Source organism: Sinohyriopsis cumingii, chromosome 6, assembly GCF_028554795.1.
Source record: "Sinohyriopsis cumingii isolate HCF-2022 chromosome 6, ASM2855479v2, whole genome shotgun sequence".
NCBI classification, from domain to species: Eukaryota; Metazoa; Mollusca; class Bivalvia; order Unionida; family Unionidae; genus Sinohyriopsis; species Sinohyriopsis cumingii.
Genome location: NC_142966.1, coordinates 18,059,795 through 18,082,462, shown reverse-complemented (window position 1 = coordinate 18,082,462; position 22,668 = coordinate 18,059,795). Strand labels below are relative to the sequence as shown.

At 37.7% G+C, this 22,668-nt stretch overlaps 1 protein-coding gene across 1 annotated transcript in view; it reads right to left on the bottom strand.

The window, feature by feature from the left end:
• The window catches only part of LOC149796439 (uncharacterized), a 94,810-nt gene that overhangs the window by 35,745 nt on the left and 36,397 nt on the right, over positions 1-22,668 (bottom strand). The window contains exons 9-13 of the mRNA XM_089961119.1: positions 15,578-15,676; positions 5,646-5,833; positions 2,388-5,180; positions 1,097-1,217; positions 438-601 (exon numbers count right to left, since the gene is read on the bottom strand). Of these exons, the coding sequence (XP_089817245.1) occupies positions 438-601; positions 1,097-1,217; positions 2,388-5,180; positions 5,646-5,833; positions 15,578-15,676 (3,365 nt within the window). The remainder of the gene's footprint in view (positions 1-437; positions 602-1,096; positions 1,218-2,387; positions 5,181-5,645; positions 5,834-15,577; positions 15,677-22,668) is intronic.

Below are 22,668 nucleotides of genomic sequence, written 5' to 3'. Positions count from 1 at the left end.
AATTAGTGGCATATTTGATTTAGTGTTCTTTACAAAGATAAGGAACTCTTCATTTGGTCTCAGATCAAGTATGTATCCTCAAGTGCTGACTAGATCTTGCACTGCCACTGAACCAGTCCTGATGTAAAAGCAGTGGACAGTACTGACTATAGTTGTGAAACTTTAATTTATGACAGTGAAGTGGGTGTAAATCAGTGGAATATGTATACCCATGTTTCTCAATCCTTTCATCTAAGACTCATTAGCACAACTAATCCCTCAGAATTTGATGACCTAAATATCACTGTCCTCCTCTCAAGATGACAAATCTCTTTGCTCCTGTCATTGTTATTAGAGTTATTGCCCATTTGAAACATTCTGTCATGCTACCACATGCTTACCCTGATGCTATCAAATATTCCTAAGGAGATCCCTGACTTGTAAACATTTTTACAAACCTGCAATAGCCCTGTTAATGGCTGACTGAATGGCATTGTTAGGCCTGTTAATGGTATCATCCAAAATGCTGCTCGAGTAATGGGGATGGAGATACTGCCGTTGTAGTGCCCGCCAAGTATGGGGCTCCACAGGGACATCACTGTGTTCAGGTATCTCCAGAAATCTGAAATATTAATTGGTTGTTATAAACAGCTTCCAATGTCAAATTAAAACTACGCCTAAATTATCTGCACAAAGCCATAAAAAGAATGTTCTTTAGTAAGTTCTTATTCCAAAGAAATAAACTCTGGAATGAGTGCAATGGCACTATTTCAGTATTTCTGAGGATCACTGGTGCAGGGGCCTAAAAATCTTCCAACTGAACCCTTCTCTGACTGATGAGGATTGCTGGCCTTTTCCTGACATACTTTAATCATTTAGAATCTTGATTGTCATGCGAAAATTTATTCTTATACTAATGAATATTCTTGTATTTTTGGAAAGGATTTTGTTCTTTTACTGGTCAAATTTAATTAAAAGGATGGATTTTTTTTTTATTTTTTAAATTTTGCAATGTTTCATTGCAAAAGCAATTTTAAATATGATCTACAACATGGAGCAAACATTCCAAATATCATCAGAAAATGCAAAATTTCAGACATTACATAGGGTGACTTACTCTAGGGGCCTGCCTGAAGCTTGCTGGAGTCGTCTGTTTAATGTGTGTGACCTCAGTGATGTTTCCAATAAGGTCCTAGGTTGGGATAAACCGCTAGTGTTCAGAAGGAATCCATGATGACCTGTAAACATATCATGTGTGAGAGTCAGTTTTGTAATACTTGAAAATAACACTCTCCCATTATGTCATAAAATCTTGAAATTCCAAAAACAAAGCACTCAATGCCGGGAGACTAATTTAATAATCTGGACTCATTTGCACATGCAAAGAAAAACATATAAGCATGCAAACAAAGCTAAATCACTCAAAACTAACAGCTTTAAATGATATTTTCTGATTTTACTAAGACAGTTTTCCTAAGCCCACCAATCAGTAAAATCATGAACTTTAAAAATATTTTCACTGTTTACCTTTAGGCCATGAATATTTTTTTATTTCAAACCTTTCCTAACTGTAAAAATATTAATTTGTAATGAAAAATGGAATATTGGCAGACAATATGGAATCATGTCTGTGAAAGTGAATATCAGCTTGTATGAAACCAGATATTGTTTTCCTAATATGACACATAAGTATTGTTAAGTTACACAGTGATATTCTGCATTTTCATTTGCGATGTACCACAGTTTTTAATGTTTCTACGGGATCACTCAAAATATTCAGAGAATTATAATAACGAAGCTTTTGTTTTTTGTTGTTGTTGTATTTAATGCCATTTTTCAGCACACAATAGGCTATACAAGGCGGCCAGTATTAATGGAGGAAGAACCCGGGAAAACCCTGGAAAGAACCACTGACCCACAAGAAGCTACTGGCAAGCTTTCTCACATACCCACATTGGCTGAATCCGAGACTCGAACCCACGCAGACAGAGGTGAGATGGCAGTGATCCGTAATCGAGAGTGCTTTAAACCACTTGGCCACTTGGGGCCCCTGATAACAAGCTAGTAATTAGTCAAATAAAAAACAAGTAACTTTTCAGGTAGTTAGTGTAGCCTAACTTCCAAAGTCAATGATGGAAGGAAGGATGGATGGAAGGATAGAGGAAGGAAGGAAGGATAGTTGGATGCAAGCATGCATGTATGTACTAGAGTTTAATAGCACAACAGTAATAAACTGGCAATATGGTGCCAATTAAACATTAAGTTAAAAACAGCAAATATAACAAGGCTTTCAAGCAAGTCCCTGATGTTTATCTCATACTGACAAGTAAAAATGTAACAATGGTAAAATCTACATAGCTACATGTCTGAGATTTCTAAATGCATTACTTATACAAGATACTACTTACCAAACAAACTCTGAGACGGTCCAACCAGTTGTTGTCTGGAAAATGGAGAATTCTCACTTAAAAACTGTGATGAAGTCTGTTGCAATGGCTGACCAGGCTCTGACACAGATGCCCCTCTTTGTCTGTTTAATTCTCTACCAAGATTTGCATACCTTTCTCTGTCTCGTCTCAATGCTGCAAGGCTAGAATTGAAATTCTCCCTCAATGCATTAATCCGCTCGTTCAATGAATTCATTTCCCTTTCTATTCTGTCTGTAATACTCAAATAATTTTCCCTAATTGACTCGTATTCTTCTGATGTAGGATGACTATGGCCAGGGTGAACTAAATGCAGTGTATTATTGTTTGAATCTTGATTCCCCCACCTAATATCTGATGCATTTACAACAGAATGAGCTCTGCTTGTATTTACCAAGTTCTGTTGATCTGCTGTTAATAAAGTAGTCCTGGTGTCTGATGTAATTACTTCTATGTTCCGCTGGGAATCTGAACTTGAACTTATAGATAATTCATTCACTGAGACTTGACTTCCAGCGGAGTGCTGTTCAGATGCTTGACTAAGAGATGATTCAGATGTGATTGTACTGTTTGACCTTGAACTATTTTCTTCTGAAATGGGGATGAAGAAAGCACCAGAGCAAGCATCTGGATTTAGATTTACTGGTCTATTTGCTCTTTCATCATGTGAAAAAACTAACTGTTGGACAGTGCCAATTTTGTTCCTATTAGCTTCTGTTTTGGTGACATTATCCTGTGTTACTGAATTACTATGTGTTCCTAAATGACATACCTGACCGTGGACAGTTTCTGCACTTTTCATAGACTGCACGGACAGATCGTATCTTAGTTGTCTTAAAAGAGACCTTCTATCCATCAAAGTACTTTCTGTTTCTGGAAGTAGCTGATTCACTGATTCATTACCATTTCTAATCCCAGCTGCAACTTCTCTTGTAGATGAGGCAAGTCCTGACTGTGACTCGCTGGAAATAGTTGAAGACTGCTCCATTGTTTCTCCAATCTGCTGAAGTGACTGTTCAGTAGGTAATGAAGCAAATGTATCCACGGCACTAGTCCCTGACCTTGATGGAGAGCTGTCATCTCTTGTTACTATGGAAACCATATCCATGACACTAGTCTCTGACCTTGACAGTGGAGATCTGTCTCTAAAATGTTTGTTTGACCTCGCAGCAATTTCTGAGTTATCAGTTATAAGTCCTCTAGCATTTCTAGTTCTCAGTGAGCGTAGCCTAGCATTTTCCATACCCGAGAACTGACAATATGAACTCTGTGTAGATGTTAGAGTTGGCCGAACTGATGATGAAATAATATTACCTCTATTTGGCCCTGAGGCTGCACCAAGGATAGTATTAGGGGAATATATATTTTCTAATGGTTGTGGAACATGACTTGTGAAACTACCATTAGTAACAGACATATTACTAGTAATAGGAGCAGTGTTACTTGGACAACGTGAACATGGGGAATGACCAAGTGAATGGCAAGATGCTACAATTCTGACAGGTCTCATTCCACATGACTGATCAATGAATGAGGTATTTGTTACTGCTGATGTGCCACTGCACGTATCAAAATTACTTCTACTAGAATCATTCTCGGAGCTTGCTCCAGAAACAATATTGGCTGCCAAAAGGCGGTCCCTGATTGACATAAATCTTATTGACGAAGCACCAACTGCTCTGTTGTCACCCACAGATGTGGCAGGGTTTGGCAGTTGTGCTGATTGTAAAAACCTTGCCAAAATTGGGGAGGGTGTGGAACCTAATGAAGAAGTCGACCCCATTTCAGAAGATGTCCTGTTTACAGGGCCATATGTTGCACTTGCATTCTGAAGAGTGTGTGGACAAATGGAGTTACCAGTCTGGGTTAAAGGTTCTATATTACTTGTATCAGAGGACCAAGTCATACTTGCCCCTGAAGGCTGTGCTGAGCAAGAGTTCTCTGTTGTATCCAAGGTTATGTTGGGAGCAACATTGCCACAACTTTCACACGGCATTGTTTTGACAGGATAATTCCTACTGGGTCTCTGGCAATTTGTCTGGTCTAGTTGAGGTAATAACATATTTGGACAGGTTCCAGAACTTCCTGGGATAACATCAACCGGGAAGGAATCGGCCCCTTGAGTTAACTGCAATGAATCTGATTGGCCCTGAGATGGACAAGATGAGGTTGTCTGATGAGATTCTGAAAACTGCTCTTGTTCTACTGTTGATCGTACTGACGTTCCAGATTCTAAGGAAAACCCAGATCTACTGGAGGCAGTAGAACAACCTGCATTACTCAGATGCAAACCTGTTCTGAATACTGAATTAGGCACCCTTGGCCGCTCCAGAGGAAATGTTACTTGCATTGAACTATGAGAACTATTTGGATTCAGGTAATTTGGAAAACCAGCTATCACAGACCTGAATTGATTACCATCTCTTTCTTCTAGCCTATCCTGGCTTGGGAAATATCGAGAATAATAAGGATGTATGGATGTGGTATGTCTGGACAGTTGTACTTCCCTGGTCATGGCATGCCTGGACAGATGTGCTTCCCTGGTCATGGCATGCCTGGACAGATGTGCTTCCCTGGTCATGGCATGTCTGGACAGATGTGCTTCCCTAGTTATGGCATCTGCAAAGTTTTGTGCATTCTGAATTCTGGGGGCAATGGTTTGGGTAACATGAGATGCATACTGTCTGGCAAATCTAAGACCTTCCTCATGGACAGGGGATCTTGGAGCTGCCAAATCATCAGGATGGGGGCTATTCTCAGGCCCTTCCAAGTCATCTGAAACAATAGAGCAGAAAGTAAAATGCTGTTGTAGTAAATTTATTAAGAAGTAATGGCACCACAAGTGTCCTACATTTCGATGAACAAGGGATGTATGTGTATTGTCAAAAATTCCGTTCTACTTTTTATGTAGTAATTTCTTTGATTACTATGTACGACAACAATGGAAAGTAACAAAATCCTACAAGCTTGAAATTTTAAAATCTGTAATACACCAAGCTCAAACTTTCTAAAAGAATACAAGTTTCTTTGTACTGACTGAGACTATCTATAAATGCATTATGCAACTGAAATACTCTCTCTTTACAGAAAACAAATACAAATTCATGTTTGTTTTACACCAACTAACAACCTAGATGTTTTTTAGAGGTCTCTTTTTTGCCTCTAATAAACTTTAACAGCAGGGGCTTTCCAAATCTGTCAGAAAGAAAGTCAGTCATAACATTAACATTGAAATCATACTGTGCATGGAGGGATCGGCTCCCGGTCCACTGGATCCACCATTCAGTTCCCTGGTGCTGTCCACAGAAACCTGATGGATTAGACGATCCCTACGATAATCTTGAAAACAATGAATCAAGTTGTTATAAACTGCTGACAATCTCTGAGAACGTACACGACGGCTTGCTGGGATCTGCTGGTCTGAAGAGCTTAAATAAAAATAAAAAAACCCATAAAATTTCATTTAAAAAAAGAGCAAAACCTAATTAGAAATAAAACTGTCTTCATCAAATTCCCATTCACTCTTAACCAAAAATGAAAACTTAGCAGGACTAACTGATGAATAGATGGGTGTACAAGTGTGAAATGGGTAACACTAAATGCCCCTGCCACCTTCACCTAATCTTTTTCTCATAGTACTACTCTACAAAAAGGTAATATTGACAGCTAAAGTTCTCTTTAATATATTTTAACTGCATATTAAATACAAATTATACTTAATGAAAAATCAAACCAAAAGAAAAGGACATATCAGAAAAAGCTATCACGCCAGATCCTGTCCATATATGCTGATTGCATTACAATTTAAAAATACACATGTTCTATTTTATAACAGAGTTTTCATATAAGATTTCTGTACTTGCATAGTGAAAAACTAAGTACATGATAAGTATATTTCACAAACGTGAGATTTTATTTGGGCCTGATTTAGGACAAAGTTTTGCCTCCATTCCAGATGCCAAACATTCTGAATAACCTAAAATGTACAGGAATGTCTTCTTTGTAAATTTTTGTACATTAAGAGTGTGTTTGATTTTTTAATGAGATAAAATACCAATTCAATGCAAGGCCCTATTTTGAAAATGGTAGACAAGTCTCTGCAACCTCTTGTCAGCACAGCCTGATCTCTATCTCTAGGAAAGGAAAGTATCCAAAAATTTATTCTGTCTCTAGAAAAGGAAACTATCCCAAAAATTTATTCTGTCTCTAGGAAAGGAAACTATCCAAAAATGTGTTGTATCTAGGAAAGGAAACTATCCAAAAATGTATTCTGTCTCTAGGAAAGGAAACTATCCAAAAATGTATTGTCTCGAGGAAAGGAAACTATCCAAAAATTTAATTTGTCTCTAAGAAAGGAAACTATCCAAAAACATTAATTTGTCTCTAGGAAAGGAAACTATCCCAAAATGGATATCCATTCTTTACTGAAGAAAAGTACATTGTAAGTATACAAAAATTCAAACATTTAACCAATTGCATTAACATTAGGAAATAAACTGAATGATTGCCTGTTTAAGTTGATTAAACACATTAACATTAGAAAAAAAAAACTCTTGCGTTAAGTCATCCCAGGAATTTTTTTGTCTTGTCAAGCTCTCTACACCATACAAAGGGAAGAAACTCTTAATCTTTACCTCCCTTTACCATTACTATGTGGCTACATATCCACTGGATATTTAGCAGCTGAGTGAAGTACAGTGTGATTGCGATTTACGCGACCTCAATTTACACGAATTTAAAATAGCCACAAGATGAGGAAAAATGCGAAAAAAAGATTGCTACTTATCAGAACTCTCTCAAACATATAGACTGTGCCACTGTGACAGGCAAACATTACCCACAATGCCCAGCTCTTATACCCCCACCATTCTGTTTATTGTGGGCTCAGTGCTGCATACGTATGTACATGTACAAATTGTTTGTTACAATTTTGGAACATTATTAGTGATGGCATCTAAATGACAAGCAAGGTAGGTTATTTCATTAGAGGTTAAACTTGAAGTAGTGAAAAGGTATGAAGCTGGTCCGAGTACTGCCATGATAAAGCATGCTTTGAACCTTAGTGAAAGTACATGTAGAACAATACATAACAGTGTGGAAAAAATAAAAGCAAGTGTGAAAGCTGGAACATCCCATTAGAACCAGAAAATTTGCTATACCCACCCAAACATAATGGATAGGATGTTGGCAATGTGGCTTGATGATCAGCATAAGAAGAAAATTCCACTTAGGCAAGTGATTGTGTGTGCTAAAGCCTCTAGTATGTACAAAGTTCTCAAAGTATCTAAACAAGGTGAACAAATGATTTTCATACCAGGACTGGGTGGTTACACACAAGTTTAAAGCACATTTTGGCTTTAAAAATGTTAAAACAAGTGGCAAAGCTGCATCAGCTGATGAAGAAGCAGCAAGAGGTTTTCCCACCAGACTGCAGAAAATTATTGAAAGAAGTGATTACTCAGCAAAGCAAATTTTTAATGTCAATGAAACCGGCCTACACTGGAAGAAAATGTCTGACCCCACTTACATTTCAGTGGAAGAGAAGACCACCCTGTTTTAAAGCTGCTAAAGACCACTTAACACTTCTCCTGGGAGGCAATGCACAAGTTGAATTCCCTCTTGATCTATCGTTCTGAAAATCCCAGGGCCTTGAAGGGGTATGAACGAATGGAGTTACCTGTCTAAAGGTGTACTAAAAAGGGTGGATGACCAGTACAGTGTTCAAGCAATACTTTGAGAAGGACCTGCATTTTGAGTTTAAAAACTATTGCCAGAGAGAAGGCATTCCATTTAAAATCTTATTACTTTTAGACAATGCCCCCAGCCATCCTAGAACTATTGAAGACTATTCTGAAAACATTAAGTCATATATTTGCTACCAAATACCACATTCCTTTTGCAACCAATGGATCAGGGTGTCATGAAAGCTTTCAAATAGTAATATCTGCAGTTAGTTTTAAATGATTTGGTGAAGCAAACACACGAACGGAACATCACAGTGAAAAATTACTGGAAGATATTTAACATCATGGATGCCTTGCAATTTGTAAAATGTAATGGCAGGAGGTTCCAACACAGTGCATGAATAGCATTTGAAAAAAACTTTGTCTTCAGTTGTATCATTCTTCTGATGGCTTAGATATCGAAGACACCATTGCATTAGCAAATAAGGCCAGTGTAAAAGCTGCAAACAAAGTCAGACTGGCAGAAGAGACATTACAAGAGATTGACATCAAACAGCTTTTGGAATCCGATGCTGAGGAGTTGACAAATAAAGACCTGCCAGATTTGGAACAATAACATTTGGATGAAGAACAAAAAGCATCTGCCAGCCAGCAAGAGGCTTGTGAGCAGCAACATGCTCAGACTTTGACATTGAAAGTTGTGTCTGACATCTTATTATTTATAAGTCATGTCACTGCTGCTTGCACTTCAATGGAGGATAATGATCCAGATATGAATCGAAGCTCACTTATTCAATGCAAAGTTATGGATGCAATTTCTTGTTATGAAGAGCTTTTATGAGAAAAAAAGAAAACATAAGACTCAAATAAGCTGGACTCTTTCTTCAGAGTGTCATCTCCAGATGAACCTTCCACTTCAAGTGGCATACCTGCATGCCCAAGCCTATCTCCTGTTGTTGTCTCTAAAGACAGTTCTGAATAGGATATGTAAACATTGTTTTCTCTACAGACAGTTTCAAAGAGATTATCAACACTACTGTTCAATGCAGCTTTTGTTTTTTAATTACACATACATGTTCTATTGAATAAAATATATAATTTCACGTTTATATTTTATGTTTCCCATATTGTAAGTTCATTTCCCTATGCTTTTTATGAAAACTTTTATCTTTTTATTTTAATATACTTTGCAGAAGCATCCCCTAATTTTGACACACTGAATTTATAAGGAGAAAATTATTTCAATGTATGCAAATCTCAAATTATGCACGTGCTTAAAAAACGTAACCTTCGTGTAAATTGCAATCACACTGTAGAGTGATATACATAAATTAGAAATTAACATTTGCTAGGAGCTGTGGGAGGGGTAGAATACTAATGTGAATGGGTAAGTAATTTCAGAAACAGTGAAACTTTTAACATATTATATTTTGAGAATACTTACCAAATGACACCTTTATTAGGAAATAAAGTTGGCTACCTCTTGAAACTAGACCTTCCAGGATGAGGACAATTTTATCTTTTCTATTTATAAACCATAAAAATGGAAGTAACTCTTACCCATGATCTCCTCTTACCACCACTAGGTGGCTACCCATCAACTGGGATATTTATGTTTATTCTGCGTGATGCATTAATGAAGATGCACAGATGTGCCGATATGTATGGAAAGGTTTAATAGTATTGTGATTGAGTAAGTATTCTCTGAGAAACATTATTTACCACAAAATTCACTGTCTTCATTGAACTGATTCCCCTATCATATTAATATTAGTAGAATAAGTAAATGGAGGAGGAAATGCAAGAGTGTCTTATCTCTACTGCAAAAACAAACTTAAAGACCTAATAATGTTTCCTACCATGTTTTTTATGTTTTCTAATTTCATGGTTTGTTTTTTGTAATCATATCATTATATACGATTTTTATGTTAAAGGTGTTGTCTAATGTTGTAAAGCGCTTAGAGCTTCTAAAGATTAGGCAATATACAAAGTCATTATTATTATTATTATTACCAAGGTCCCTCTTCACAAGAAGAATGGCTTTGTTTCCTATATGATGGATAAATCTCATCCCAAACGCGAGGACAGCACAATCAATGGTCACACAATCGATTACAATAATACATGGATAAGAGGAAAAGAATGACTTTTCCTTATTAAGAAATATCTGGCTGAATCCAGTGAAGGTAATGAAATGCACACCAATGAGGAGGTTGAACTGACATCAATTTGATCTGGTGGTCATCTGGGCCCTGTCGCTGGATGCACTGTATTCAATTCTAGTCTCTGCTGAAGACTGATAACAGAGACTGAAACTTGAGAAAACTGAATGTGTATATCAGCCAAGACCTTCATAGCAAGGCAGTCAATTTTTTTTCCCACGAGTTAGACCAGTTTTATGTAAAATATAACAAAATATCATTTACTTCCACTGTGAAGACAGAAAACATGTAACAGTTCAAAAGTGTGATTCAAGACTGATGCAGTGACAGTAAACATTGTGATCAAATAAAAAGATTGTAAAGTACACTTAAACCATAATTACCTTCAGTACAATTTTACAAACTGTAGTTATAAACCCTATGCAGCGCAATGACTTTTTGATATCTCTCAACTTTATGTACTCCTTGTTTGTTCCTTTTTCAACTGCACATGGTAGCTGTAATCATCTCTCATGCCATGAGATATACTCAAATCGGCAAATGTCTGAAAAATTAATGGTTGTCCTTCCTGCTCCACCCCACCCCCAACAATCTGAATATTCTTTACTATTTTTCTGTATTGACTATTTAAGTTTTTTTAAGGGGCTTATTGTTCCTATCATATTGAACATGTAATGCTTGCTGGATTCCATTTTAAGAAAATTCTAAAGGCAACCGTTTGATCATGTAATGTTTTGCATGAAAAAAATAAGTGCAGTTTAAAGTGTCTGAGGTTTTCCTGTAAAGTTAGTCTTGTGCCCTGACCGACTCCACTGAATCTAATATGAAACAGAGATCCAAATAAAACATGGACAAGCCCCCATCCAGATTTTACCCTAGCAATTTTATGTCTTAAATTTTGCTTTTATTCCCAAAGTCTGTATTTCAAGAGTCATTTCATAATTCTTATGGTCAAATCAAAAGTATTACGGGGCCCCCGAGTGGCCGAAAGCGCTCTCCGTTACGGATCACTGCCATCTCACCTCTGTCATCATAGGTTCAAGTCTCAGATTCAGCCAATGCGGGTATGTGAGAAAGCTTGCCAATAGCTTCTCGTGGGTTGATGGTTCTTTCCCAGGTTTTCTCGGGTTCTTCCTCCACCATTAATACTGGCTGCCATGTATAGCCTATCGTGTGCTGAAAAATGGGTAAAACCCTACTACAACAACAATAACAAAAGTGCTGCCAGATCTGCAACAGCTTTTATTATTTCTTCGAGTGAAATATTACATCCAAATGCAAGGCATGCAAAGATATTATCGACTTCAGCCACAATGCTAGGGCTTGAATAATTGTTTTCTCTTTCCTGGTTTTCGATGGAAGAAAGAAGCATTGGGTCCCATAAAACCTTTTTTCTGTGTGCTTCAAGCAATAGAGACTCCATTTAGGTTAAATCCCAAGAATGACCATTGAGCATGCTGTGAAATTTTCTTTGCAAGTACAATCACCAATCCATTCACAACATATAAAATGATCCTTTCAGTGCATGTACACTTCCTGTACTGAGGTGGCATTTGGCTTTGATCTTTGCTCATGCTTGTTCTTGGTTTAAATTGCTCTGACAGTTTTGCTGAGTAAGCACCTGATATTTTCTGGCATTACACAGTACCGTATTCACAATACTCTGTGGGTAGCCTCATTTCCCTATTGGTAACCTCACTAATTTGATCTGGTCTGCAAAATCTTGCTCTCAGACAGGTGTTATATGGAAATGACCTGACCAGAGATGAAGCAAATTTAATTAGCATGTAAATAACAGTGCAAAGCCAAGTGGTTCGATAATGGATACACTAATAAAAAACTAGAAGGATTGTTTACTCGTGGTATTAATGGGATATAGTATTTCTCTTGTACAAGAACAAGATCAACAATCATCAGGTACCTAAACAATACAGGTTACAAATGTTCTGCAAACTCCCTCCCTCTCTCTCATAAGTCTGGGCATATTTTATTTGATCACAAGGTGCAAGAAGAAAAATGCTAAGGAATATCCATCTTTGACATGGTTATTCATTTTCTAACTTGTCTATTTTAATACACATATATGTAATCAAACAACTATTATTTGTTAGCGCATGCTGCTTTAGCACAATCACATCTGATGAAAGTGAATTTAACACTGACGATCACTTAAATATTTTAAATCCTTCTCAATGTTGGGTCCTACATTTTTTTCATGCACTACCTCTTCCCCATAATGATAATTATTTGCACACATATGTTTGGATAAATTTTACAAGACATATGATAAATTGATTTGAATGACATAATCCGTATAAGTCTATTCTGAGTAATAACATGAAGACGAAATTTTTTGGTAGGAAAGTATCTACTTAAAGGCTGGCAAATATGGCATAATATTCGTAGAAAAAATAAGAAATTTTAAGAGTGTGAGAAAACTGAATTCTTTTAGTTCAATATATAGGACATGTGGACATTTTTGAAAATGGTATTTTATTATTTAGGATACTTGTAGATCACTCTGAAACAGAGCTTAGCTTGATTAAGAGTTTTTCTATTTTCTTGTGACAAACACTGAATAATTTTTGATGGAAAGAAAAATGATAAAATTTGTCATTTTTAAGACCATCTTGTATATTTGCAAAGCAAGCAAAACTAATATTTCCTTTAATATTGTATGCAGCATAGATGAAACTGTTTCAAAATACATACAATGGTGTGACAATTAATTATAAAAATTTGGTTCATGAACTTGAGAGAAATGCTGAATTTTTTGTAAGATTTTGTCATTTTTTCACATTTTTGACACAAGTTGTACATATGATTAGAATTATCATATTTAGAAATTGATAGACTTTGGAAAAAATGTAATGTTCTAGCAAAGCAACATGCATATTCACCCCCTCACCACCACCGCTAACTTTTGTGTATTTGTTATAATGAAATATGTCATTTTTAGGAAGCAGTAACTCAGAATGTACAAGACATAATGCTGTGATTTTTTTCACTTGAGCTTAAACAATGTTGCAGTTTTTAGTACTTTATCTATTTTAAAAGTCTTCATCAAATAGAGGAAATTATTTAAAATTGAAATATACTCTGTATGCTTTTTTGATTTGTGGAGATGGACCTCACTACAAAAGTGCACAAATCTGTTGAAAGACAACTAGATGAGAGGACCACTTGGTGTTAAGGGCTTGAGTCATCACAGACAATCAAAGTTTGCTGGTCTGGTGCGCATCTAGATTTGACCAGAATGCACAGATAGTGTGATTTTGTTAGTCACAACCACTGAGTTATTTCACATAATTCTAGTCTAGAACTTCTGGTTGGAGCTTTTCCAGAGGAATTCCTGTTTTAAGCCATTGGTTGTCATGCCATACTGACAAAAAAATTGTTTTACCTTGGTTGATATAACATAATGATCTGGATGGCCAGAAATAGGGTCCTACTGAGCCATTAGCGCCATCTGTAATTGGCACCAAAAAAAAAAAAAAAAACCAGCTGGGAAGAATAAAATATAACATGGCAATGAGCAAGTCAAAAATGTTTCAATAAAATCCACTCTCTGTCAGAAGCTGACTATGTAAGTGTGATAATCCATGCCACATGCTTGGGAGGGTGAGAAATGAAGTTCAGATTGGTGTGTTCAGATCGCTACAATGTCTGCAGTGTGGCAATTTATAGTGATGTCTAGCACTGGGGAATCATGCCACAGACATGTAGCATGATGTCCCACCCAGTCACATTATCCTGACACCAGGCCAACCAGTCCTAACACTAACCTCTTAATGCTGAGCGACAAGTGAGGCAGCTGTTAGCACCATTTTTGTAAGTCTTTGGAATGATTCGGCCGGGGTTCTAACCCGCGGCCTCACACATTCAAGGCAAACACTCTAACCACTAGGCAACCAGAGCGTTCTAGTTCAGATTGGTAAAAATGCAGGAACTGGTGAGATCAGACTTGCCCATTTGTTTTGCAGATCCGTGATATGTTAGTTTTAGGATTTAACACCATTTCTAGCACACAATAGGCCATAAATGGCAGTCAGTAAATTTGGCGGTAGAAGAGCCCAGGAAGAACCACCAATCCAACTATTTTGAGAAAAAAGTTTGATCCAAGGCTGCCAAAATTGAAGAGGCCTATTACCTACAAACAAACTGAAAGATTCTCACAAATACTAGGTTTTTAAAAAATCTTAAAATAACAAGAACAGTATGTGGCAAATATTTTTATAGGAAATAGAACACCAACTCTTGGATGGATAAAAGTAAGGCTGATTTCTTGAATATTGAGAAATGTGGAATATGTTGATCATACTGGACTGTACATATGAAAAACTTAAACATTTAACATCTGGTTGATGGGTAGCCACTTAGTGTTGGTATGGGAAGATAATTGGTAAGAGATTTGCCCCATTGTCTATCTGGTCAATATCTGCAGGAAAGACAGCCTTTTATTTTCTCCAGTGGGTTGGAATCTATAGTACTAGTCACATGGGTCATGTAGGCATTCAACAGCGACTATTTCAGTAATGGGTGTCATTTTGTATAATGTGATTCTACATACCTTTAAGTGGCTATTCACTACATTTGGATTTGTATACATCCATATTCATTTGGCAGGTCATTATTTAGACGCCTTGAGAGATGGATAAGGCAAAATCAATGTTAAAGTACATAGACTTTTTGGACGAATTGAACCTAAAGGTGTGATCAAGTATAATCTGGATTAAATGTTGCAAACTGTGATGTCACAATGAAAGCTACGCATACTGATAAACAAATTTGTACTACCCTCGACTGTGATGACTCCACTCGACGTGCTTTATTCTGATCCAAGATTAGTATATGGCCACCATTTTAAAAGTTTATAGTGATAGATAATTTTTGTCTGGAAGTTTCTTGGTGACAGTTAAGGTGCAGAACATTCAATAATCAGGATTTAATAGACTTTAGTTACAGAAAGTTAGTGTTAAATGTTTAAAAAAAAATTTTATATTTAATTTAAAATGAATAAATGCACATACATGACCCATGTGACTTGTACTATAATGGTATCCAAGTTTATTTCCATTACTGATGTGTTTGGGGAACATATCTGATGAAGAAACAGTGCCAAAATGATTACAAAATCTACTTCTACCATGAAATAATGATTAACTGACCAACAAAAGAGTTATTTTAAACTGATTACAAATTCATAACTTTCACCTGTCAAATCTCCTAGTTTAAAAAATGTGAGGATTATTCATTTGCAAAATTTGATATTACCTCCTAATATGAACATTAATAATGAGTTAATTGTAAACAAAGCATATCTTACTTCATAAAGCCCACTGGAGCTGTCTGCTCATGTTGACCAGTTGTATTGTTGGCAATTCCTGTGAACAAGTAATGACCATAGGGATCAAAGTGAACCCATCTGAAAAGAAAACCACATAAATGTAAAACATAATAAATAATGAATTAATAATGCATTCTTTCCCAAAAAAACTGAATTTGTATTTTCTTTTTTAAATGCAGTTTTTCCTGAGGGGTGTTGGTGGGTAAAACTAATTCTAATTATGTAATACTGACCTGCTACTACTGCATTGCTTTCCTTTTCCAGGACTTCAAGTCACCAGTCCAAGCTAAATATTCCCTCCTCCAAGTAGTAGTTCCAGGACTTCAAGTCACCATTCCAAGCTAAATATTCCCTAGTCCAATTAGTAATTCCAGGAATTCAAGTCCCCAGTCCAAGCTAAATATTACCTCCTCCAATTATTAAATGGAAGCCCAGAATTGAAAAGAACTCTGTTGTGCCAAAAAACAAAGGTAAAAAGGATGTGCCAAAGAACAAAGGCAAAAGGATGAAAAGGTAGAGTGAGATCACTAGGAATCATATGACATCATCCACAGGAGTTATTCAAGTAGGCCCAAGATGCAGCAATGTTCCTAACCTTATGGGCTTTAATTCTCATAAAATTCATGAGGGACTGATAAGCCACCAAAGTCATCAGATGAGTCCATGAGAGGGACAAAGATGATTCTTTTTGTTCTCCTTTTATAAGAAGCAAAAAGAACCTCAACACCTAAGTGGGCAAACAAGGCTATCTGGATCATCCCCAGCCCAGATATGACAGAAACTGATAATTTCAAAAGAGGGGTTACTGATTCTTGACCAGAGATCCAGGATGACAAAGAAGAGAAACCAAATCAGTTAACACTCAACCAAGAACAACCTTTCCACTAACAAGGTATGGATTTCACACCTCCTCCTCAATTATGCTAAAAGAGCAATGGAAAACTGTACAAAGGGTCGTTTGACAAGAACAAAGAGTGATGGTGGAGAAGTTATGGATTGTTGTGTAGGAGAGATTCTCTGTGCTGCAATAGCAGGTCTTGTCCCTGTGGTGAACTCAAACTCTTCTATGAACTGGTTGAACAGATTGCTGAACCATGAATGCTGGAGCCATTGAGAGACTATCAGGATGAGCCAAGACGTGGAGATCCTTATTTGATGGGGATCTGGAGAATTATTTTTAAAGGCGGGAAAGTACAAGTGTACAGACAATCCCATATCTGCAAGAAAGCGATGACTGAACAGACCCTCTAATCTGGTAATGGAGACAAGACAAACAATTTCATTACTGACTTTTCCCCCAGATGAAAAACAGTCATCACATCTGAATGCCCATCAAAGGAGGTTCCAGACTTCCACATGAAAAGGAGCTATGTACTTCCTTCACATTTGAGGTACATGGCCACCATTGTGTTGTCTTAGACAATCACAACAAGACACCTAATGAGGCTGACACACCCCTTGTAGGGCTAGAAACAATGCCCACATTTCTAGGTTGTTGATGTGAAAAACTATCCTTTCAGGCTACAGGTGAGGATACCATCCAAAATCTGATGCATCTGAATACAGAAAGGATTGTGATTCAGGGCTGCAAAGCAGGACTCAAGTCAGGAACTGGTCCCAATCAAGCCAACAATTCTGGTGGTGATTAAAAAGCTGGATTCAAGAGAAGTTCTTCTGCAACCATATTAAGACCTCCAGGAGAGAGAGGTAAATATGAGCTAACAATGATGACTTCACTGTAAGACCCAATATGAGGAACTGACTCTAAACAATCATGTCTGGTGGGACATGTACCTTGTTTGGTGAGGAAATTCATCCCTACATACATGAAATCCTGACAAGGGTTGAGATTGGACCTCTAAGGATGGGGGTGAGACCCAGCAAATCATCATCAACCAACAGAATGGCATCTCCAAGGATGTTGTGCATCAACCAGTTGTCAAAATAATGGAGGATTGGGACCCTAATGACCGTAAATGAGTCACTGTTACCTCACCCTAAGCTTGGTGAAGAATTTGAAGGCTGAGGTGAAGCCAAACAAAACAGCCCAAAATTGAATTATTCCCTGTTCAAAACAAATCAGAGGCATTTTGCTGTAAGATGGGAACATGAGGATGTGATGGCATGCATCTTGCAGATCTATTGAAACTGCTCACCCACAGGCCCTTATGACATTATTGTCTGAAGCAGAAAGGGGAGGTGTCCTAAACCTGTCCCCATGGAATCTACGACTGTTTCATCGAGAGAAAGATAAGCAGGAGGTTGTTTTGGACTTGTACCCCACTTACCACACCTTGTGACATATATGTGTTCAATGAGAAAAATTGATGAAAACAATAAATCATGAGCCCCATTTTCTTCAATGATTACAGTTTCAAATAATGTTTTCCCCAAAGTGGCACTATGAACACAATCATGGTGGTAGATTTCTTGTCCACAGGGCATTGTGAACAGCATTATGGGTTGCTGCCCAGGGCAACTCCCTTCATCATCAATGATCACAATCATACAGGCCTATGCACCCACATCTAACTATTATGACAACGAACTGGAGAAATTTTACAACCAACTGCAAGATGTCATTGACAACTCAACCAAGAAGGACATTCTGTTTGACCAAGAAGACTGGGATGCAAAGGTGGGAATTGATTCACAGACAAACTGGCAAAGCACATGTGGACCCTTCTGCAATGCAGAAACGAATGAAAGAGGACTCAGGCTCTTGGAGTTTGCTGCCTACAACAATCTTGTGCTAGCCAACATTTTCGGCCCTCACAAAGCATCTAGAAGATGGACCTGACACAGTCCTGATGGACATCACAACTAGACTGACTACATCTTGGTGATTAAACGATTCTGCACAGGACTGAATTCGCCAGAACACAAAGGAGCAGATATTGGAAGTGACCATTATTTATTAATAACAACATTTCGCCTCCACCTGAAAATGATCAAAAAGCCTAACCAACCATGAATCAGATTTGACCTTGAAAAATTTAAAGATGCAAAAGTCGCAGGAAACTTCCAAGCAATGATAGGTGGTAAATTTGCACCTTTGATAACCCTGGACAGCCAAGACACCGACCTCGAGTCCTTAACAGCCACATTTAACACAGCTGTGACAAGCACATCTAGCAAGATCATTGGCAAGTATCATCGAACAAAGAAACCTTGAACTATGTGACAAAAGAAGAGAACTGATGGTGCTATAAAATACAGAGCGATAAACAACATGATCAGGAAAAGCATAAAAAAGGCAAAGGAATCCTGGATAGAAAGACAATGCTACAAAATCGAACACAGTAGAAATTATAGCAAATGGCATATCGACTGGTGAAAGATCTCACAACCCATAAACAAGGGAAAACTGTTACCACCATCCAAGACAAATCAGGAAAATGCCTCACAGAGGATCAAGAGATCCTCAAGCGATGGACAGAATACTGTTCAGAATTGTACAATCATAGGACCCAAGGAGATCCAGCAGTACTAAATTGCAGTCAGGCAGAAGAAATTGATGAAGTAGAAATTGCAGTTAGGTCACTAAAGAAAGGAAAGCCAGCTGGCATTGAAAACATATCAGCTGAGCTCATTCAAGCAGGAGGAGAAGAGATGGTCACAGTCCTGACAACAATCTGAAACAAGACATGGCAGACAGGAGAATGGCCCACAATATGGACTCAATCCTTGGTCATCGTGCTCCCCAAGAAACGAAACTTACATCTATGCCAAAACTACAGAACCATCAGTCTAATCAGTCATTCGAGCAAAGTCAAGCTGAAGATAATTCTCAACAGACTAAAGCCTCAAGCAGAGAAAATTACTGCTGAAGAGCAGGCCGGCTTCCGAGCAGGAAGGAGCACCACAGAACAAATCTTCAATCTCAGACTCCTTTGTGAGAAAAACCTTCAGCATCAGCAGAATCTATACCACATCTTTACAGATTTCAAAAAGGCCTCTGATAGGGTATGGCATGCGGCCTTTTGGGCAACTATGAGGAAGTACATCAGCTCAAACCTGATGCAGGTATTTGATCACCTCTATGACAAAGCCACCGGTGCTTTCCTCATCAATGGCGGCAGAGGAGATTGGTTTTGAACAGTTGGAGTCAGACAGGGATGTATACTGTCACCTACACTCTTCAACATTTTCTGGAAAGGATCATGGAAGATGCCTTGCAAGACCACAAGGGCACTGTCAGCACCTGAGGAAAAACAATCACCAAGCTTCACTTCACAGATGATAATGATGGTTTAGCAGGCAAGGAAAAAGAACTGGCTACGATATGGAGATTAGCACCAAAAACACCAAAATGATGACAAACAACACCAACGGCATCAGTGCATAAATAAAGGTCAGTGGACAGAAGATGGAAAGAGTCACAAGCTTCAAGTACTTGGGATCAGTTATCACAGCTGAGGGCTCCAAACCAGAACTACTTTGCAGGATTGCCCAGACAACAGCAGCAATAACAAGGCCGAGACCAATATGGAAAGATACCAACATTGCTTTTAGTTCCAAAATCAGGCTGATGCATTCATTTGTCATATCCATCTTTCTGTATGCTTGTGAAACATGGATGCTCACATAAGATCTACAAAGAAGGATTCAAACCTTTGAAATGAGATGCTACCGCCAAGATCTTGGGCATCTCATACACTGACCCTGAAACCAATGAACCATCGGATCGTATGAAGACCTCTTGACCACTGTAAAAAAAAAAGTGTAAACTGAAGTGGTACGGTCATGTCTCAAGATCATCTGGACCGGCAAAAACAATCTTGCAAGGCACAGTGAAAGATTGCAAAAAAGAGGCAGACAGAAAAAGAGGTGGGAAGACAACATGAAGGAATGGACAGGCTGGGATTTGGAGATTCCGAAAAGGCAGTAGAGAAGAGAGAAAGATGAAGAGAATCGGATGTAAAGTCAACGGTGGTGCCCCAAGTACCTCTCACGTTAAAGGTTTGATGATGATGATGATGATGGCACTATATAAAAACCAGTCCAAACTGGCCATGTTCACTGAATTGTACTTCTATCCACAGGGTGCACAGGTATCCAAATGCACTTGTACATGAATCAGACTGAGGCATCAAACTGCAGTTCCACTTGATTGTGGTACATATGTCCAAAAGCGCTGATGAAAAGGAAATGAGTAGGCTAAAGATATTGGCATGCTGGAGGTGGTGATCTCATCAAGCTCGTGGAAAACAAAGTATTACATTACAAAAGCCTGACTACTGTCCCTTTGGAAAATAAAGTTAAGTGACATAAAGCTACAGCCTCTAACTTTCGAAATTTCAAACACTTGTACCTCAAAAGTAGTAATGCTCTAATGGGGAATTTTTTTTCTCCAGGGATTCAGGATAAGACAATTCCTTCCTTTTAACTGCTAAGTGTTCAAGCAATCAGCGATACTCTCCAGTGGCAAGATTTTTAAATTAGCTGCTGTGGTGTACATATTGGATGTAAGAGTGACACCATTTGCATTTAAGACAAAAAAAACATCATTAGAAGTCTTTTGGTGAAAACCCAATGCCAGAATCTTCATCCATCGATATTTTCAAGACAGCAATCAAGGCAGCCATCTTAGATGTACAAATACATGGCCCCGTTTTCATTTTGGACCAACTAGATAACATGAAGAAGCCTACTGGCAAAAACCACATGATGACATATACATCTATTTGGAATGAGTACACATAACAATATTCTTAAGATAGCCACCATGGTGGAATTTTGTGAGTTATCCAATTTCATTAGGACCAACTAGATGCCATAAGAGCTCTTCTGATCAAAATACTGTATCAAAAAGACTTTCCATTTAAGTGAAGTAACAAAAACATTATATTCAAGATAACCACATACTGGACATTGTAATCTAGGATCAACGAAACATTATATTCAAGATAACCACATACTGGACATTGTAATCTAGGGTCAACAACTCATTATGAGAAGTCTTTTAGTGAAACTTCCATGCTGAAGTGACATTTCATTCAGGAGAAGATGAGACAAGATTTTCAATGGCCACAATTTCAGCCATATCAACAGACCAGCACACTTTCATTTAGGACAAACCAGACATCATAAGAAGTTTTCCAGCACCATTTCAATATGACTTTCCATTGAGAATGAGTAGAAATTTTGAAAATGGCAATTGTGTCAGCCATATCAGAGATCAGATTTTGAAGTCTTTTTGTAAAAACCTCACACTGATACAATCTTCCATTCTGCTGGAGTAGTGATAACAAGATTTTCAAGATGGGTGATGTGTTGGACATATTGGATATCAGACTGGCACAATTTTCAGTCACGACCAGCCTGACATCACAAGAAGTTTTTTTTAAAAGTGAAAACCCCATGCTGATGCAACCAATTATTCAGAATAAGTTGTGACAGCAATATTTTCAAGATGGCCACTGTGTGGTGTCTATATCGGGTGGTCAGTTTAGCATTATTTTTTCCATTTAAGAAAACTAGACATTATAAGTTTTTAGTGAAATTCTCATTATCAGTAAGACTTTCTAATCAGGAGAAGTTGCAATAACAAAACTTTCAAGATGGTCCCCATGGCGACAATAGTTTTTGGACGTCAGATCGGAACCATTTTTTAAAGGACATTGTAGACATCATAAGAAGTCTTTCCATGAAAACCATATTTTGATATGACCATCCATTCAGGAGTAGTGGTAACACTATTTTCAAGATGGCCACTGCAGTGGCCATATTGGATGTTAGATCAGCACCATTTTCATTTGGGACTAACTAGGCATCTTAAGTCTTTCAGTGAAATCCTAAGTTGATATGACCTTCCACAATACTTTAAAATGGCTGCTGTTGTGGCCATAGTGAATGTCCAGGCAGCACCATTTTCACTGAGGACCAGCTATATCATAGGATGAAAATGCATGTAAAGTAAAATTTGGATGTAGCTCAGCGGGGTGGAGCATGATTGGACTCTCAATGCCATTAAAAACTAAACCTCAGTACCAATCTTTCTACACATTCTTGTTAATACCAATCCACCCCCACCATAATTCACTTCCCTCCCTCCCTTATGAATTCAA